This window comes from Notamacropus eugenii, chromosome 2 (genome assembly GCF_028372415.1).
Source record: "Notamacropus eugenii isolate mMacEug1 chromosome 2, mMacEug1.pri_v2, whole genome shotgun sequence".
Classification (NCBI taxonomy): Eukaryota; Metazoa; Chordata; class Mammalia; order Diprotodontia; family Macropodidae; genus Notamacropus; species Notamacropus eugenii.
The window spans coordinates 17,722,065-17,737,629 of record NC_092873.1 but is presented as its reverse complement, the minus strand read 5'-3'; the positions used below and the strand labels follow the sequence as shown (position 1 = coordinate 17,737,629).

At 52.3% G+C, this 15,565-nt stretch overlaps 1 protein-coding gene across 21 annotated transcripts; it reads left to right on the top strand.

Moving 5' to 3' along the window:
- Positions 1 to 555: 555 nt before the first annotated feature.
- Positions 556 to 15,520, top strand: MAJIN (membrane anchored junction protein). Of its 21 annotated transcripts, none has more exons than XM_072639095.1 (12): positions 621 to 658; positions 2,999 to 3,115; positions 3,890 to 4,004; positions 4,888 to 4,933; positions 5,736 to 5,811; positions 6,376 to 6,507; positions 7,311 to 7,345; positions 7,576 to 7,781; positions 8,681 to 8,732; positions 12,072 to 12,144; positions 13,640 to 13,763; positions 15,297 to 15,520. In XM_072639095.1, exons 2-12 carry the CDS (start codon positions 3,100 to 3,102, stop codon positions 15,340 to 15,342), a joined length of 921 nt encoding a protein of 306 aa, XP_072495196.1. In that variant the 5' UTR covers positions 621 to 658; positions 2,999 to 3,099; the 3' UTR covers positions 15,343 to 15,520. The 21 variants fall into 21 exon arrangements, 15 of the variants coding, with proteins under 15 accessions (XP_072495204.1, XP_072495205.1, XP_072495202.1 ...); XR_011973749.1 differs by lacking the exon at positions 621 to 658 and adding an exon at positions 832 to 936 and having other exon boundaries at positions 6,376 to 6,489; positions 7,615 to 7,781; positions 12,072 to 12,267; XM_072639102.1 differs by lacking the exon at positions 621 to 658 and adding an exon at positions 832 to 936 and having other exon boundaries at positions 6,376 to 6,489; positions 7,615 to 7,781.
- The last annotated feature ends 45 nt before the right edge of the window (positions 15,521 to 15,565 follow it).

Here is a 15,565-nt window from a genome sequence, read left to right as displayed (position 1 = left end):
CTCCGAACCAAGTGACCAGGGAGGCCTGGAGTGCCCTCAGAGCCCGGCTAGTCCAGCCCCTTTCTTGTGCAGGGGAAACTGAGGCACTCACTTGGGACTGCCGGGAAGAGTGCATTTTATTAACCTTGAAGTACTATGCCTACACGAACACTTATCGTCATTAATAGTGATCACATATGTTATCAATACTTTCTGAAGCTTAACTAATTCTTATTTAAAATTTATAAGTCACTTTTTGGCAGTTAGCAGCAATAATAAGTTATGATATGGCGATGACGACCACAATAAAACGGCCCAGAAGAGATGGGCTGCTCCTGGGTTCGAATCTCCCCCGGGGGCAGGTGGGCGGTCTGGTCTGGGGGCTGGAGCTGGGCCTGCAGGGCAGGGGGCGGGGCGGGGGCGGGGCGGGGGCGGGGCTGGAGCTGGGCCTGCAGGGCAGGGGGCGGGGCGGGGGCGGGGCTGGAGCTGGGCCTGCAGGGCAGGGGGCGGGGCGGGGGCGGGGCTGGAGCTGGGCCTGCAGGGCAGGGGGCGGGGAGGGGGCGTGGCTGGAGCTAGGCCTGCAGGGCAGGGGGCGGGGCGGGGGCGGGGTCACAGGGTGAGCCCGAGGGGCCGGGTCACGTGGCCCTTCGCACAGACCTGTGACCCAGGTCTGCCCCTAGTAAGTAACGGTCCGGAGTCCAGCTCGGACCGGGGGCCCAGGCCCTGCGCCTGCCCATCTGCCAGAGGAGCCCCAGCCGGGGGAAGGGGGGTCCCCAAGGCCCCGCGGCTAGAGAGCAGCAGACCGGGTCCGGGCCCCGCCCACTGCCCGCGGCCGCCCCACCTCCGGCCCTCGGGCGGACCCCGAGGCTACCACGGCCCTGGACGGAGGGCGGAGAGGCTGGCACAGGCCTGTGCCCAAGCCGAGGCGGGTGCTTCCCACCACACTGCAGTCTGGCAGTGAGCACGTGGAGCCGGGAGGGGCCTGGGAACGTGGGGCGTCCGGGCCGGGAGGGGCCTGAGAACGTGGGGCGTCCGGGCCTGAGCACGTGGGGCGTCCGGGCCTGGGAACGTGGGGCATCCGGGCCTGGGAACTTGGGGCATCCGGGCCTGAGAACGCGGGGCGTCCGGGCCGGGAGGGGCCTGAGAACGTGGGGTGTCCGGGCCGAGAGGGGTCCCCCGATTCCCAGGTTTCTTGCCCTAATGAGCACAAAAGGCCCTGGGTCTCAGTTTCCTCATCTGTAAAAGGCCGAAATTGGAATCCGTGACCCACACCCACCATGCCACCAGGGGGCGCCACTGTGCCCAGAGCCAGGAACACCTGAGTTCAAGTCCACCTGGGACCCTTCCCTGTGGGCGGGGCTCGGAAGCCTCAGAATCGGCAGAGGTCAGAGGTCAGAGCAGCGGCTCGGTTACCCCTCCCCCCGACCTCATGAGTGCTCACCTGGGAGGGAGCAAACAAGTGTTTACTGAGCCCCCAACGTGTGCCCGCCCGCCGTGTGCCCGCCCGGCCCATCGTGTGCCCACCCGCCGTGTGCCCGGCCTACGGGGAGCTTTGCCCTTGGTGTCTCACAACAACCTGGGAGGCCGGGTCTGTGTCAGCCCCGTCTGACAGAGGAGGAAACTGAGTCACACAGGGTTCGTGGCCGACGTGCCAGGGGGGCTCGGACCCGGGTCTTCCCGGCCTGGCCTGTCCGCTTGGGCCGCCCAGCCGAGTTTAGAAGGATGATCTGTTTGTCCTTCTAGAAAGCTCTCTCTCCGTCCACCTTCTTTGTTGAGAGCCTCCCTCCTCCCGCCCCGCCCCAGCCCAGCAGGAAGGTGCCCATGTGCGGGTGAGAGGAGAGCTGGGTGCAGGCCCCTGTCCTCCAGCAGCCCTAGGAGGCAGGCAAGGGGGTTCCCACTTTTCAGATGGGGAAGTTGGCCCGCTGACCTCCCAGCACCCCTGGCTCTGCATGAAGGATCTTTTGCCTTCCTTGCTCCTCCTCCTCCCCCTGCGCTCACCAGCCCCAAGCTTGAACCCCAGCCCACAGCCTTGTTCCAGGTTCTCCATCCTGACCCTTCAGGGAACAAAGGACCCCAGTGTTCCTTTGACAAAACGGGGCATCTCTGACCAGGGACCCAGCGCCCCTGAGCTCAGAACCATGGAGGGGTGCCAAGGTGCCTGGGCACCCCAGCGGGGCCTCCCCCACAGGAGCTGCTGGAATGGGTGGGAGACTGAGCACTCTCGGGCTCCCATGGAGTCTCTGAGCCTGGGCCCCAGCAAAGCCACCTAATCTCTGTTTTCAGATGGAGTCATTAGTCGAGACTGGCAGCCAGCAATTACCAGCAATTAAGACAGGCTGTGGCTGGAAAAGCGGGCATTTTCCCTTCTTGCAGACTGCCAAGGCCGATGAGCTCTGCCTTCTTTCCCACACTTGGGGCCCCCCAGGCAGCAGACCCCCATCCCCATCAAGGGGCAGGGCTCCTGCCCCCCAAGAACCAGGGCCCTAGACCCCAAGGTCCCCCCAGCAGGTGACTGAGATAATTACTCCTGACATTCTCATATGTTATCCCAGCCCACCAGCATAGAGATATAGCTGGCAGGGGTGTCAAAGGAAGGTGATGTTACCTGCCCAGGGTCCCACAGTATGTAAGTGTCTGAAGTAGGATTAGAACCCAGGTCTCCCTGACTCTGGGGTGTTTCTCCACCCACCACATTCCCCAATCCCATTTTAGAAATAATGACTAGAGACCCAGAGAGGTCCAGCTGCCTAGGTCCAGCTCACCTAGGCTCCACCTTGTCTCCACAACTAGCCAGCGGGGTGACTTTGGGCAAGGAAGGCCCTGTGGGCCTCAGTTTCTCTTTCTGTAGGATGGGAGCACTGTTTTTTCTCCCTCCAACATTCTGTGACTTTCTCTTCCTCCAGATTCCTCCGTCCCCTCTGTGTCCCTGAGGCTGTGGGTTCCCTGGACACTGAGGACCACCCCCACCTTCCTGGGAGGGCTTTCTGCTCATTCTGGAATGTTCTGTTGTTTTCTTTAGGCTTCAGCCCCAAGCAATGAGTCTTCAAGCCTTCACCTACCCGTTCCCAGAGACGAGGTTCTTCCACGCGGGTGCCAACGTGTACAAGTTCAAGATCAGATATGGCAGCAGCATCAGGTGCCTTGGGGTATCCTGGGGCCACATTCCCTCCTCTGCCCAGGATGGGGAGGGAGATTTCTTTATTTGAGGTTTAACAGTGGGTAAGTGTCTGAGGCTGGATTTGAACTCAGGTCCTCCTGACTCCAGGGCAGGTGCTCTATCCACTTAGCCACCTGACTGCCCCTGAGGGGGAATTTCTTTTGGAACAAACTTGGAGTCACAGAATCACACGATTTGAGAGCAGGACAGGACCTCAACTGTCCTCTGGCCAACCTCTCATTCACAGAAAGAATTCCTACTAGAAGACACAGGTTCAGATTCTGCCTTTCCAGCAGTCGGATGGGCCCCGTTCTTGACTGATTTAATCAGTAATGGTTCTTACTAGAATGGAGCCAATGGGTGGGGAAGGCAGTGGAGCCCTAATCGCTCAGTCAGTGAACATTAAGCACCTACTGTGTTCCAGCATTGTGCCAAGTCCTAGGGATACAGAAAGAGGCAAAGGGCAGTCTTTGCTCTCTTATATATGTAATTAGTATACACTTGTTATCTCTTCAGGGTAGGGACCATATTCTTGCTTTGTCTCTCCAGCTCCTGGCACATAGTAGGTGCTTTATCAATACCTTTTGGTGAGCTGTGGGAAAGCTTGGTCCTGAGTTCTTCAGGACACAGTCTACCCATCGGGCCCAGCCAGACTGGGGAGGCCTTGGGGCTGGACCCAGGGCAGGAGTATCTGGGTTTGGGGAGGCTGATCCCTTCACAGAAGCCCTGCAGGGCTTTACCCTGTTTATCTAGGACAGATTACAACAACCAAGCCACCGGAGAAGAACTTGAAGGCGGGCTTGTGGTGCTGTGGAAAATACCCAGGATGGGAAGTCAGAGGATCCCACCTTGTCACTTACTACCTCAGGCCAGTCCCTTTCTCTAGGCCTGTATTTCCTCCAATGAAAAACCTGGGGATTGGAGCCAGAGGTGATCCTAACAGGCAGTAAGACTTAGGACATACTAACGATAGTTTCACTGGACAGTGGAAGGGCCCTTAGACAGAGATCACCTCATCCAATGCCCCGTTTTAATAGGCTCCCAGGTCTCAAGTTGGAAGTGACCATCTAGCCCCATGTTTCACAGATGAGAAAACTGAGGCCAAGGGAAGGAAAGTTACTAGCCCAATGACAGACATATCATGTGAGAGGCAGAATTTGAACCCAGGCCCTTCTCAGCAGAATGAATGAAAAGAAGTATTTAAGAACTTACTACGTGGCAGGCACTATGCCAAGCCCTAAGGATACAGAGAAGGGATGGGCTCCCTCAGTTTTCAGTGAATGCTAAACCCTTGCCATCTGCGTCAGTTCATATGAAACTTCCAATTTTCTCTGAACTCCTCCCCATTAATATTTTCATATACTCAGGTGTTCCAAGAGCACTGGAGAAATTTTAAACTTTAATTGCATAATATTTAGTTTTAAGTATTCACTTGGCTTACAACCTCAAAAGCTTTAACTGTTTTAACCCTTTCAGAACATCCTGTATGTGAACTCATTCTTTTCTCATATAATCTCAATTTCCCCCTCCCAGAATTGGTACCATGTGCAGGTCCACCAATAGTGTATGAATGTTCCCTTCTTTCCGTGATCAGTCCAACACTGACTATTCTCTTTTGCCATCTTTCAAGCTGTTACTGTCTGTCTTTCTGATTGCTGCTACATCTTCCAGAACTGAAGACAGGCTCTGCTTGGAGACAAAAGTCTCTCCAGAATCTCCCATCATGACTTTCTTGTTCATTTGCCTTGCAGAGGGGAAGAGATAGCGGATAAGAAAATTGTCAGGCAAGAGCTGGAGGTAGGGACTGCGAGAAACAGAAGTCTTTCGGGGAAAGAGGCTCTTTTGTGCCAGAGGCCCTAAGGGGAGGGATTGCTCCTGGGGCCGGGGAAGTCTTGTCTCCCACTGGTCTCCCACTGTATAGCTCACTCTGTGGAGGGCATGGTTGTACAAATTTCCTGTTTTCCTGGGGTTTGTTTTTTTTTTTGCATTTAAAACCTGTGACCTTTCTTCTTCCCACTGGCTGAAATGTCAGCACCTTCGATGCTGATGCAGCAAGACCTTTTGCTTGTGCTCGAGGTCAGGGCGACTGACAGGCAGGGCTTTCTGGTGATGCCTGGCAGGAAGACCTGTTTCCTGAAGGATAGGAGCCTCTTAGGGTTCTGGCTGGTGTCCCTGGCTCTGCTGCTGACTAGGGCCTAACAGACCAGGAAACCCACCTGTAAATACCCAGACCAGGCAGCCGCATCTTCCCTTTAATTTAATCTCATTTTTTTGTTGTGTCCCTGGAGTGTCCAATCTCACCCCAAGGTAGCCTTGGCCTTGCCATGGGCTTTGGCACCCAGTAGATACAGGGGCTCATTGTCCACAGAGACACCTGCCCTGACATTCAAGTTCCAGAGTCCCTGAGAACCTCCTCCCGGACAGCCAGAGGCCCAGCAAGCATCCCAGGAGGACGCATAATAGGATGCGCATGACTCAGTAGCACATCCCTCCTGACTTCAGTCAAGCAGAATAAACAGAAGAAGGTGCTGGGGACCCAGACTGGCTTGGCCAGGTGACCTGTATTCATGTTAAAGCAAGAATTTGTTTCCATTTTTAGGACTCTATTCGGGCCGTCTTGGGGAACCTGGACAATTTGCAACCATTTATCACAGACCACTTCATCATATTTCCCTGTATCTTTTCTTCTGGGGGTGCTGTCTGAGCTCTAGTTCAACAGGAGTCTACAGAGAACATGGTGGTGAAGGAAACCATTGGCATCCTGGGGGTCATTGAGAGGAGCAGAGTGTCCAGGACTGGGGGGGGGGGCGGGGGAAGAAAGGAGGGAAGCCCAAGGGGAGGGAGGGGAGAAGAGAAAGAGGGCCATACATCCCATGGTCCTCTGCCCTGGGCAGAGTATCATGGTCTGTTCCGGGCACCATAGTTTAGGAAAGATGTGGATAACCTAGAGTATAAACTTGTTGGAAGACTAGAAAGCTCCAAGCAGAGATTGATGGTCACCTGCAGATTCTTGCTGAGCGATGTCTGAATTGGGCCCATTGAAATCCATCCCAACTCCCAGATTCAGCCTGTGGATAAGTGGGCTTTCATTTACATTCCCTGTTGGGTCTGATAGGCTACTGACCAAGCCTGGTCCCCTTTGGAGGGCAGAGAGGGGTGATTCAGAATCCTACTGGGCTCCAGGAGTGGTTGGGTCTTAGCTCAGCTCCACTGTGGGCTCCTTAGCCCTGGCTACCCAGATAAGAGCAAGTGGGAGCGTGTGTCACACCTGAGATTCAAGCACGGGGCAGCTCTCCTAGAGCCCTACCCCTTTGTCTGCACCCTCTATGTGGAGATGAAATGGGCACCGGCTGGTGAGTGGGAGTGGCCTGGTGAGTGGGAATGGGTACCAGCTGGTGAGTGGGTGCAGGCACAGGCTGGTGAGAGTGGGCGGAGCCAGGACCCACTCAGTGTGAGGCACTGGGGCTTACCTACCTGGCCTCACTATTGACTCTGAGAGGTGCCTGGGTCCACATGTATGCTCAGTCTCCCAAGGGCATGGAGGACCAAGCCCAAGCTCCCTCACCCAGCCCAGCCCTCATACCTGCTCACTGGGCAGTTCTCTCTCTGGGCCTCAGTTTCCCTTTCTGTAAAGCAGGAGGATTAGATTCAATAACATCTCTAACATTCCATCCAGTTGCTGCAGCCTGTGTTTTCTCTGAGCCTCAGTTTCCTCCTTTGCAAAATGGGGAAAATAACACCTGCTCTCCTTAGTGGGTAATGGAGGCAGAATTTTCTGTGACTCCCAGGTCCAAAGGCTTGCCGTTGTTTTCAGGCATCTCCAGTTCAAGTCAAACTGATGAGCATTTATTAAGCTCCTACTATATTCCAAGTACTGTCCTAGGTCCTTGGGATGGAAGAAAGAAAACATTAAAGAGACAGTCCCTGCCCTCAAGGAACTTACCTTCAGGGACACGCATCCTCACCACAGGCAGCATCAGGGAAGGATTTCTGCGGGAGATGAGGAGCTTTGAAGGAGCCAGATGTGGAATCCACAGAGGGAGGGCTTGAGGGAAGGGAGGCAGAAATGACTCAGTTTACTGTTTTGCTAAGGGCAGACCCTACTCAGAGGAGGGCCCCCCCAAATCCTGGGAGAAATGTCTTCTGATGCCCTTTGTATCTTGTACTTTTCTAGGGACCCCTGGAGGAGATAATGACCTCCCAGAAATGGTGAGTTGGACTTTTCTGTGTAGGATGAAAACATTCTCTGCTCCCGACCAAGGCCCCAGGTTGGGGGTTAGAGGGCTCTGAGTTTGCTGCTTACTAGCTGTGTGACCTCAGATAAGTCACTGAAGCTCTTTGGGTCTCAGGTTGTTGGGCTAGATGAGCCTCCTGAGGTCACTTCTAGATCTAGGATCCCATTAGCCCATTTCTAATGCTATGTCTCTCCTGGGAGCAAGGTTGGTGTCAAAGGGTCCCCCCTTCATCGCTTCTCTCAGCCTGCCCTGCCATCAGCTGGCTGCCCATCTGCTCTGGGGCAAGGAGAATCCCAAGGCTCTGGTTCCTGCCTGAAGGGTGATGATGAGGAAGCCGAAGTGAAAGCCATGGCAGCAAAGAGGAGAAGATTGGAAGGTTGCAAGTTCCCCACAGGACAAGAACAGGGCAGGTCAGTGCTGTGGAAAACCTGAAGGCAAGTCAATATTGAGTGACCCCTGGGGCTGGCCTGGGAAATGGGGCTAGCCTGGGAGTAAGGGCAGCCTAGGAGATGGGCTAGCCTGGGAGGTGGCACTTTCCTGCTCTGTTCCCAGCTATGCCACTGATGGACTGGGTGGCCTTAGGCAAGTCATTTCCCGTCTGTAGATCTCGTTGATTCCTGTACTTCTCTACATAAAATGTGGCCAGTGAATCTAATCTACTTTGAGCACACACACGTGCAAGATTCTTTCATTTATAAAAATAGAGGTTGAAAGATATCTGTATTTAGCATTCATGCCACTTTTAGTAGGCGCCTATTACGTTCCTACCGTATTCAGCCTGCCTCTGTGTGCTGAGCTCATGACTAAGACCAGCTCACAGGGCCATTTCAGAGGCCATTGGGATCATGTGCTCCCACCCATGCTTACCTCATTTTCTCCCCCTTTCCGTCTCCCTCTCCCTCTCCCTCTCCTTCCTTCCTTCCTTCTTTCCTTTCTTCCTTCTTTCCGTCCTTCTTTCTTCCACATTGTGAAAGGTTTGAAATACCAGCCTAATGAGTGATCCTGGGGCAGTAGGGAGCCAGTGAGGGTTTTTGAGGAGGGGAGCTCTGTGCTGTAGGCATGTCACTTTGGCAGCTAGGTGAAGTCTGGGTTGGAGAGGGGAAGGACTAGAGATGGGAAACCAATTTCTAGTAGGTTTGCTTGTATCCAAAGACAAAGGAGAGACTTGTGCCCCAAGGCAGGACCTCGGCTGTGACTGTTGGCAGTACCCAGCGAGTCTTTGGCCTCTCTGTGTAAAAATAGCCTGCCTGCTGAAATATTCATGGAGTCTCCAGGACTGCAGGGACCCTGCCCATCTCTTCTTTTTCAGGGCTCTGATGGGAACTTCCAGCAGGAAGAAGACCCTAACTCACACCAGAAGGGTGAGCTCCAAATCGCGGTACCGTGGCCTCCCGTTGTCTCCTGCCCTGTTGTCTCCTGCCCAGTTACCCAGCCTGGGTTTCTGGTGCTGCCGCAGGCCCAGATGACTGGCCTAAATGTCTGCTCCACCCCAGAAAGAGCTGCATTAGGGATGTAGTGTAGTGCCAGCCTCGGCCTTGTCCCAGCCCTGCTCCCTTGTCCTTTCCTACCCTGAGAAATACCTCTGGAGGCTCTTGTCTGATTACTGGGGAACAGAAGCCAAAGGAGTCAGGGAGCCAAAGAGGGGATGGCATTGTTGTCTGGCACCATTGGGGTGTGGGAGGAAAAAGAGCATGGGGTCTAGAAGCAGAAGATCTACGTTCAAATTCCAACTTGATCCCTCACTACCAGCATGACTTTGGACAAGTCTCTTCAATTTAGCTATAAATGCCACAAACGTTTGTTAAATACCTACTGTGTGCTAGGTTCTGGGAGTACAAAGACAAAAAAGAAAATTCCTGTCCTCTACAAACATGCATACTACTGTGCCTCAGTTTCCCTCTCTGTACAGCTCGGAGTCTGGGCTTGCTGATCTCTGAGGTTCCTTGGAGGACTTGCCTCCCTGTGGTCCTGTGAGATTGGCATTTATAAAGGGATGGAGGAGGACACTGAGAGTCATAGGGGTCAGAAGGCATTTAGGGTTAGGGTTAGGGATAGGGAATGCAATGCCTGCTCCTGCCTCCCCCTCTCCCTGGGAGGCCCCATTCCCAGAGTCCTTTTGGACAATTAGACCTTTACAGTCAAGGCAGACTAGGGAGTGAACAGCAGGGGCCACCCATCCCTGCCCTCCAGGTATTCACAGATTAGCTGGGAAGAAGCCAGTTTCTGGTTCAGTCAGCCCCCCTCCCCCTGTGCAGTGTCTGACTGCCCTCAGCCCTAGCCCAGGTGGGGAGGAGAAAGGCGAGGTCCCCTGGAACAAGGTCCCTCGTAGGCCAGCCTAGAGGATGACTATGGAGAGGATGTCCATTTCCCTTTCCAACTTCTCTCACACCCCTTTTTCCAGCTTGGTGCCCATGTCCTCTTACCCAACACAGCTACCTTTTCCACCGCTCCCTTGGCTCAGAAAAAAGGCTGAGCCACCCCAGCCCAGTAGAGGAGGGCAGGTGCTTGATACAGACCAACAGTCCATCCCAGGGTGAGGATTTGGCCCAAAGCAAGGAGCTCATGGGGCACTCAGTGCCAATCCCTTAGGCTGGAAAGAGTTAATTGGCAGACATGGTTCGCTGCTTCTCCTTTCTGGGGTGAGGCAAGACAGTAGCTTTGAAAGCTGGAGGATTCTGCACGTCCTCTATATTTCCAGTAACCGGAAGGAAAACTTTGGCAAACAGCCTCACGTTTGTCGGGGGCCTTTGTTTCAGAAGTCAGTCCAGGGCGAAGCCTTATCCCTGGGCCTCAGTTTGTCCATCTGTCCAGAGAAGGCAGATGGGTGAGATGACCTCCAAGGCCACTCCCAGCTTTGACTTCCCGGGTCCTAAGGGCATACTGAGGGACCAGAAGGGACATGAGGGGCCACCAGTCCTCACCTTATCTGTGTTAGGGCTACAAGATTCTGGGATCTGTGTTCAGAGCATTGCAGAGTTAGAAGGGACCTCTGCAGCAGCTGCTCTGACCCAGACATGAAAAAACCTCCAACAAGAGGTTCCCCATCCCCCACAGCAGCCACCATGTCCCTCCAGAGTCAGGATTCCAGAGGAGTTTAACACTGTGCGTACTTGGGCTGACTTGAAAAAGATAAAATTCAATAGGAATACAAGTTAAGTCTTTTTGTTGTCCAGCATTTTTAGTCATGTCTGACTCTCTATGCCCCCATTGGAGTTTTCTTGGCAAAAATACTGGAGTGCTTTGCTATTTCCTTCTCCAGCTCATTTTACAGAGGAGGAAACTGAGGAAGACAGGATTAAATGACTTGTCCAGGGTCACATAGCTAGTAAGTGTCTGAGGCTGGATTTGAACTCAGGAAGATGAGCTACCTGACTCCAGGCCCAGCAAGTCAAGTTCCCAAGAACAAGATGGGTATAATATGGTAGGAAGTGTGACAAAGGCTTTTAGTGCACCACCAGCTCAATGAGTGTCAGCAGCCTGACAGCAAAACTGCCTCTCTATCCTCCCAAAATGCCACTTCAATTTTAGGCTGTATTAAGAGCAGAATATCGTGTCCACCATGGCGATTCTACCCTCATATGCTGCCTCGGTCAGACCACACTTGGAGTACTAGGTCCAGCTCTAGGCACCACATTTTAGGAAGGATATGGAGAGATAATCTGGAAAATTAATGGAGTAAAGTGATGGGATGGTGAGATGACATCCAAGGAGGACAGGTTAAAGAAACTGGGAGTGTTTAGTGTGAGGAAGAGATTTGGGGAGGACACGGATCTCCAGGAAAATGTAAACTGTCTCTTTTCTTGTCTTTTTATCCCCAGCGCTTACAGTAGGAGCTTCATAAATGCTTGTCGGTTGGGTGGGTACCTACTTGTTTGGGCTCAGTGAACTCGGAGATTGTGTGTTCCTGTCACATTCCTCCCGTGTTCTCCTCACCTTCTGTTCACAGTTGAATAAGTGGGTTTGATTTGAAGGTTGTCACAAGGTACTGCCCCACCCCAAATATCTCCCTGGACAGGCTGGTGCCTGACAGCCCCACCCTCTTAACAAACCCCAGGCTCCGGCAGGCAGATGACAGCCCCCTGACCCCTGGCAGACCTCTTTCACCTGCCAACCCCCCCAAGACTAGTAGACGCTGAGTCTGGTTCTGAGTTAGAACAGGCAGCTGGGGATGAATCCCAAAGAAAATATACTAGGCAAGCTTCTTACGTTTGGGGAGTTTCTGTGAGTGTAAAGAGATGCCATTTCTCCAAACAGTCATTCTATCGCTAGCCCAGAGTCTGAGACAGGCCAAGCACTTGACCAGTGTTTGTAGAATTAGATCTTCTAAGAGCAAGTGACATGGGAGGAAGGAAGCTGGCTTGGGGCTGCCCTGAACTCTCAGGATGGCTGCTCATGGAACCCTGGGCAGTTCAGGGCAGCCCTAGTAATATTAGCTTTGTTTCTTTTCCGCACTTAAACCTCAAAGGATTGGGTTTTGGGTGGGTCCATTATGAGTCACTCAAATGGAAAGATCCAAATGTTAACTTTCTCGATAGACAGCAAAGTGAGGGCCAGATTAGCTGTGGGAAGTTGAGCCCTAGAAATGACCAGAGATCAGCTCCATCAGAGCCCAGACAGTTTTAATATCTCCCTCTTCCCTTTCCACCACCAACCTCCCAGGAGAACAGGTGAAACATGTCCCTCATTTCTCTTTTGATCAGAACTGGCCAGGGGAAGCTGCCTCAGAAGATGAAGAGACTGAGGACTTTGACATTGCTTTCCTCAAGGACCATGGCAAGTCCCAAGAAATCCTTTCCTTTGGATGAGACCATCAGAGTCAAGGAGGAGAACACACAGTTCTCAAAAGAAGAAGTGTAAACCATCAACAATCATGGGAAAGATGGCTCAGGGGGAGAGGCATGTATGCTGAGACTGCTCTGAGGTTTCAGCTCGAACCCTCAAATTAGCAAGAATCAGTTCCTTTCAACAAAGGGTGATGCAGTGCTAGGTCTAGAACTGGAAAGAACTTTAGAGACCATCTAATACAACTTTTCCAACTTTGGAAACTAAGGCCAAAAATAGTTAATTAATTTGACCAATGTCACCCTGGTAGTAAAAGTTCCAGGGGTGGGATTTGAACCTCTGACTCTTGAATTAATACTCTTCAGTGGAAATAAATCAGTATTAGAGGGCCTATGGCAAAACAGTCACACTAATAGATTAGTAGCAAATTGAAGCTATGGATTGGTCCAGTCATTCTGGAACATACTTTAGAATCATGCCAGAAAAATTGTGCACCTGTTCATACTTTGTAGTCTAGCAATCTCAATATCAAGCATTTACAACAAAATGTTCCCAGGAGCTCTTTTTGTGGCAGCAAAAAGCTGAGAATGGAAAGGGTGCCCGTCAATGACAGGACTGCTAAGCAAGTTATGGTACACAAAAGTCATAGAATATTATTGCCCCACAAGAAGCGAGGAGAGCAAGGAATTCAGAGAATCGGGGAAGACTTGTCTGAACTGATTCGTGGCAAAGAGAGAAAGAGGTCCCAGTAAAGTCAATGAAAACAACACCCACATGCTGCCCAGTTCAGATGCATTGTAATGACTTGTCTTGTCCCAGAAAATTGAAAATGCTTCTCTCTTTGGGTAGAGGTAGGGGATTGTGGGTACAGATTGTTGTATATTTTGACAGACACAGTTGTTGGGTTTTGCCCAAATTCTTTGGTGAGAGAGGATTGATTGGGGGGTGGCATGTTGGGAGAGGATCCTGATGGTTAAAAAAAAGGCATAAAAATCCAAATTGCTAATTGTATGCATGGGTGACGGGAACCATTATGAGTACTGATCCTACCAGAAGGGATTAAGGGAGTCTAGCTCACCTTTCCATGGATGAATTGATGCTGTTGCTTCCTGGGGGTTCTTCTATTTCCCTGTTTGGTCTGACTTGATGAGACTTTTTTCCTTCACTTCCGGTCCATTGCTGGGGAATGGGTCACTTTCAAAGCACCCCGCCCCAGGGACCACTATTGGAGGACCTTCCGTCACAGACTGAGGTTCAGCTCAGACTGGAGTTTTTGTGAGGATGCCTTTGCCCAGGAGTATGTATTTGACAAACACCCATGCTCTTGGAAGATGAGCCTCTTTGGTCAGTTCGGTGTCCTTAGCCCACAATCCTGGCTGGGGAAGGGCACAGGGCGGACATGAGCTGGGGGATGGGAAGGAGGGGAGAGCCTGCTTTCTCTGCCCCAAACAATAACTCATGGCCTCTTTTCATGTTTTTGCTTCAGGTGTCTTGGCAGGGTCTGGGTCTCATCTAGGAGACCCAAAGGGACATCCTTCCCAGCTGATCGGCTCCCCTTCTCCTGAGGGGCCTCCCAAGCAAAAACAGGCTGGGTTTTGGGGCTTCCTAGGGTAAGAAAGGACTTCTCTCTTGTTTTGACTTGGGAGCCAATCAAATAATCCCCACTTGCACTAAGATGAGTCATGAAAGAGAATTCCCCGCCCCCAACTCAAGAGCCTTCTTCTACACTATGTAAAAAGTCATAGAAATAGAAAGTCTCAAGATAATCTTAATGTACCTGAGATTCCAATCATGTCACTCTCTTATTCAAAGACCTTCAGTGACTGCCCATTGTCCACCACAGAAGACGCACCCTCTGGTACCTGTCCTTCAGGACTCTCCAGAGCCCGCTTCCAACTTCCTTCACTCCCCTTGTCTCACACTCACCCTTTGACATCCATCCACCATTCCTTCTACACTTCCCTCATCCCTTGGTCTAGAATGGACTTTTCGCCGTCCAGATCTTCCAAGTCCTTACATTTCCTTTAAGTTCAATGCAGCTGCCACCTTTTCCAGGAAGCCCTCACTCAACCTTCTCTCCCTCTCTTCCCACCAAGGGAAACAATCACTCCCTCTCCAGATTTCTTCTTGCGCCCTGACCTCGTTCTCCTTTGTTTGTCTACATCTTTTCCTGGTCTGACACTGTAAACTCCCTGAAGGCAGGGTCTGTATCTGTATTGCCACTGTCTAAGGTCTTTAAAATACCAATATCCCGTCTTAATGCAGTTTTAAGCTTGTAAAGCTGTATTTGTTGGATGGATAAATGTGTCCAATTTAGAATCCAAGGACTTGGATTTGAATCTCCCCCTATCCCTTAATAGCTGTGGGATATTGGTAAGTCACCTTTGCACTCCAGGACTCTGTTTCCTCAGTTGCAGCACTGAGGGAATTGGACTCTAAGCCTCTGAGGGCCTTTTCAGCTCTAAATCTGTCATCCTTTGTGTGAAGTTAAGGGTTGTTCCCTTTTGTGGGTCCTCCAGCGGGCAGAGCCCCTTCTCCATAACTAAGGGAGCCTTAGTTACTTAGAGGTGAGGTGCCTGGCCTGGCTCACAGAACTGGCATGTGTGTATTGGAGAAATGCCTTGACTCCTGAGGCCAGCTCTCTGTGCCATGCCACGCTGCCTCTCCATGAATGAGTGACAGACTGCACGTGGGCCACTTATGTGCCCAAGAGTGGGGCTTTGGAGTTCTCACTTGGCAGGGTGCTGGCCCTCAATCCCTGCCATCTCTTCTTGTGTCCCCGCTGGGCACACCATCTGATGGTTCTCCACATGTTGACCCCCACTCCTTGCTTCCCCAGAGCCCCGAATTTCAGAACAGAAACAGACGAGGGTTTGGGATCCCGGACAGGAGGGGTAGGGGTGGGGGCAATGGAATTTCTTGGGAATCCTGCCTGTTGTACCAGGAAGAGTCCTGGATTTGGAGTCTGAGGATCTGGATTTGAATCCTGGCTCTGCCCCTCCCCTAACCTGACTTCCCTCATCTGTAAAATGAGGGATTGTCCATGGATGACCTTGAGGGTCCCTTCCAAGGCCCAGTGTGTGGCCTGTGGCCTTCCAGGGAGCCCCGGACTCCAATACATTTTTCTCTCCTCTTCCTTCCAGCTCCCTCTTGCCATTCAGGCTCTTCAGCAGACGGGGCACCCAGTGAGCCTGGCAGAGGACAGCGGCAGAGAAAGGGACTGCCCGTGCCTGAGTCACCCTCTGCTGTCTCAGCCCGTTTCCTTGGCCCAGCCAGGGAGGCGAGAGGGCTGAGGGCTCCCCTTCGTCCTTGGCTGTGTGTGTTTGTTCAGTCAGCGGCTGATGGATAAATGAAGGATTTATTCTTTTCTGGCGGTCCTTGAGATTTTTACTGCCGTGAGAAGCAGTTTGGG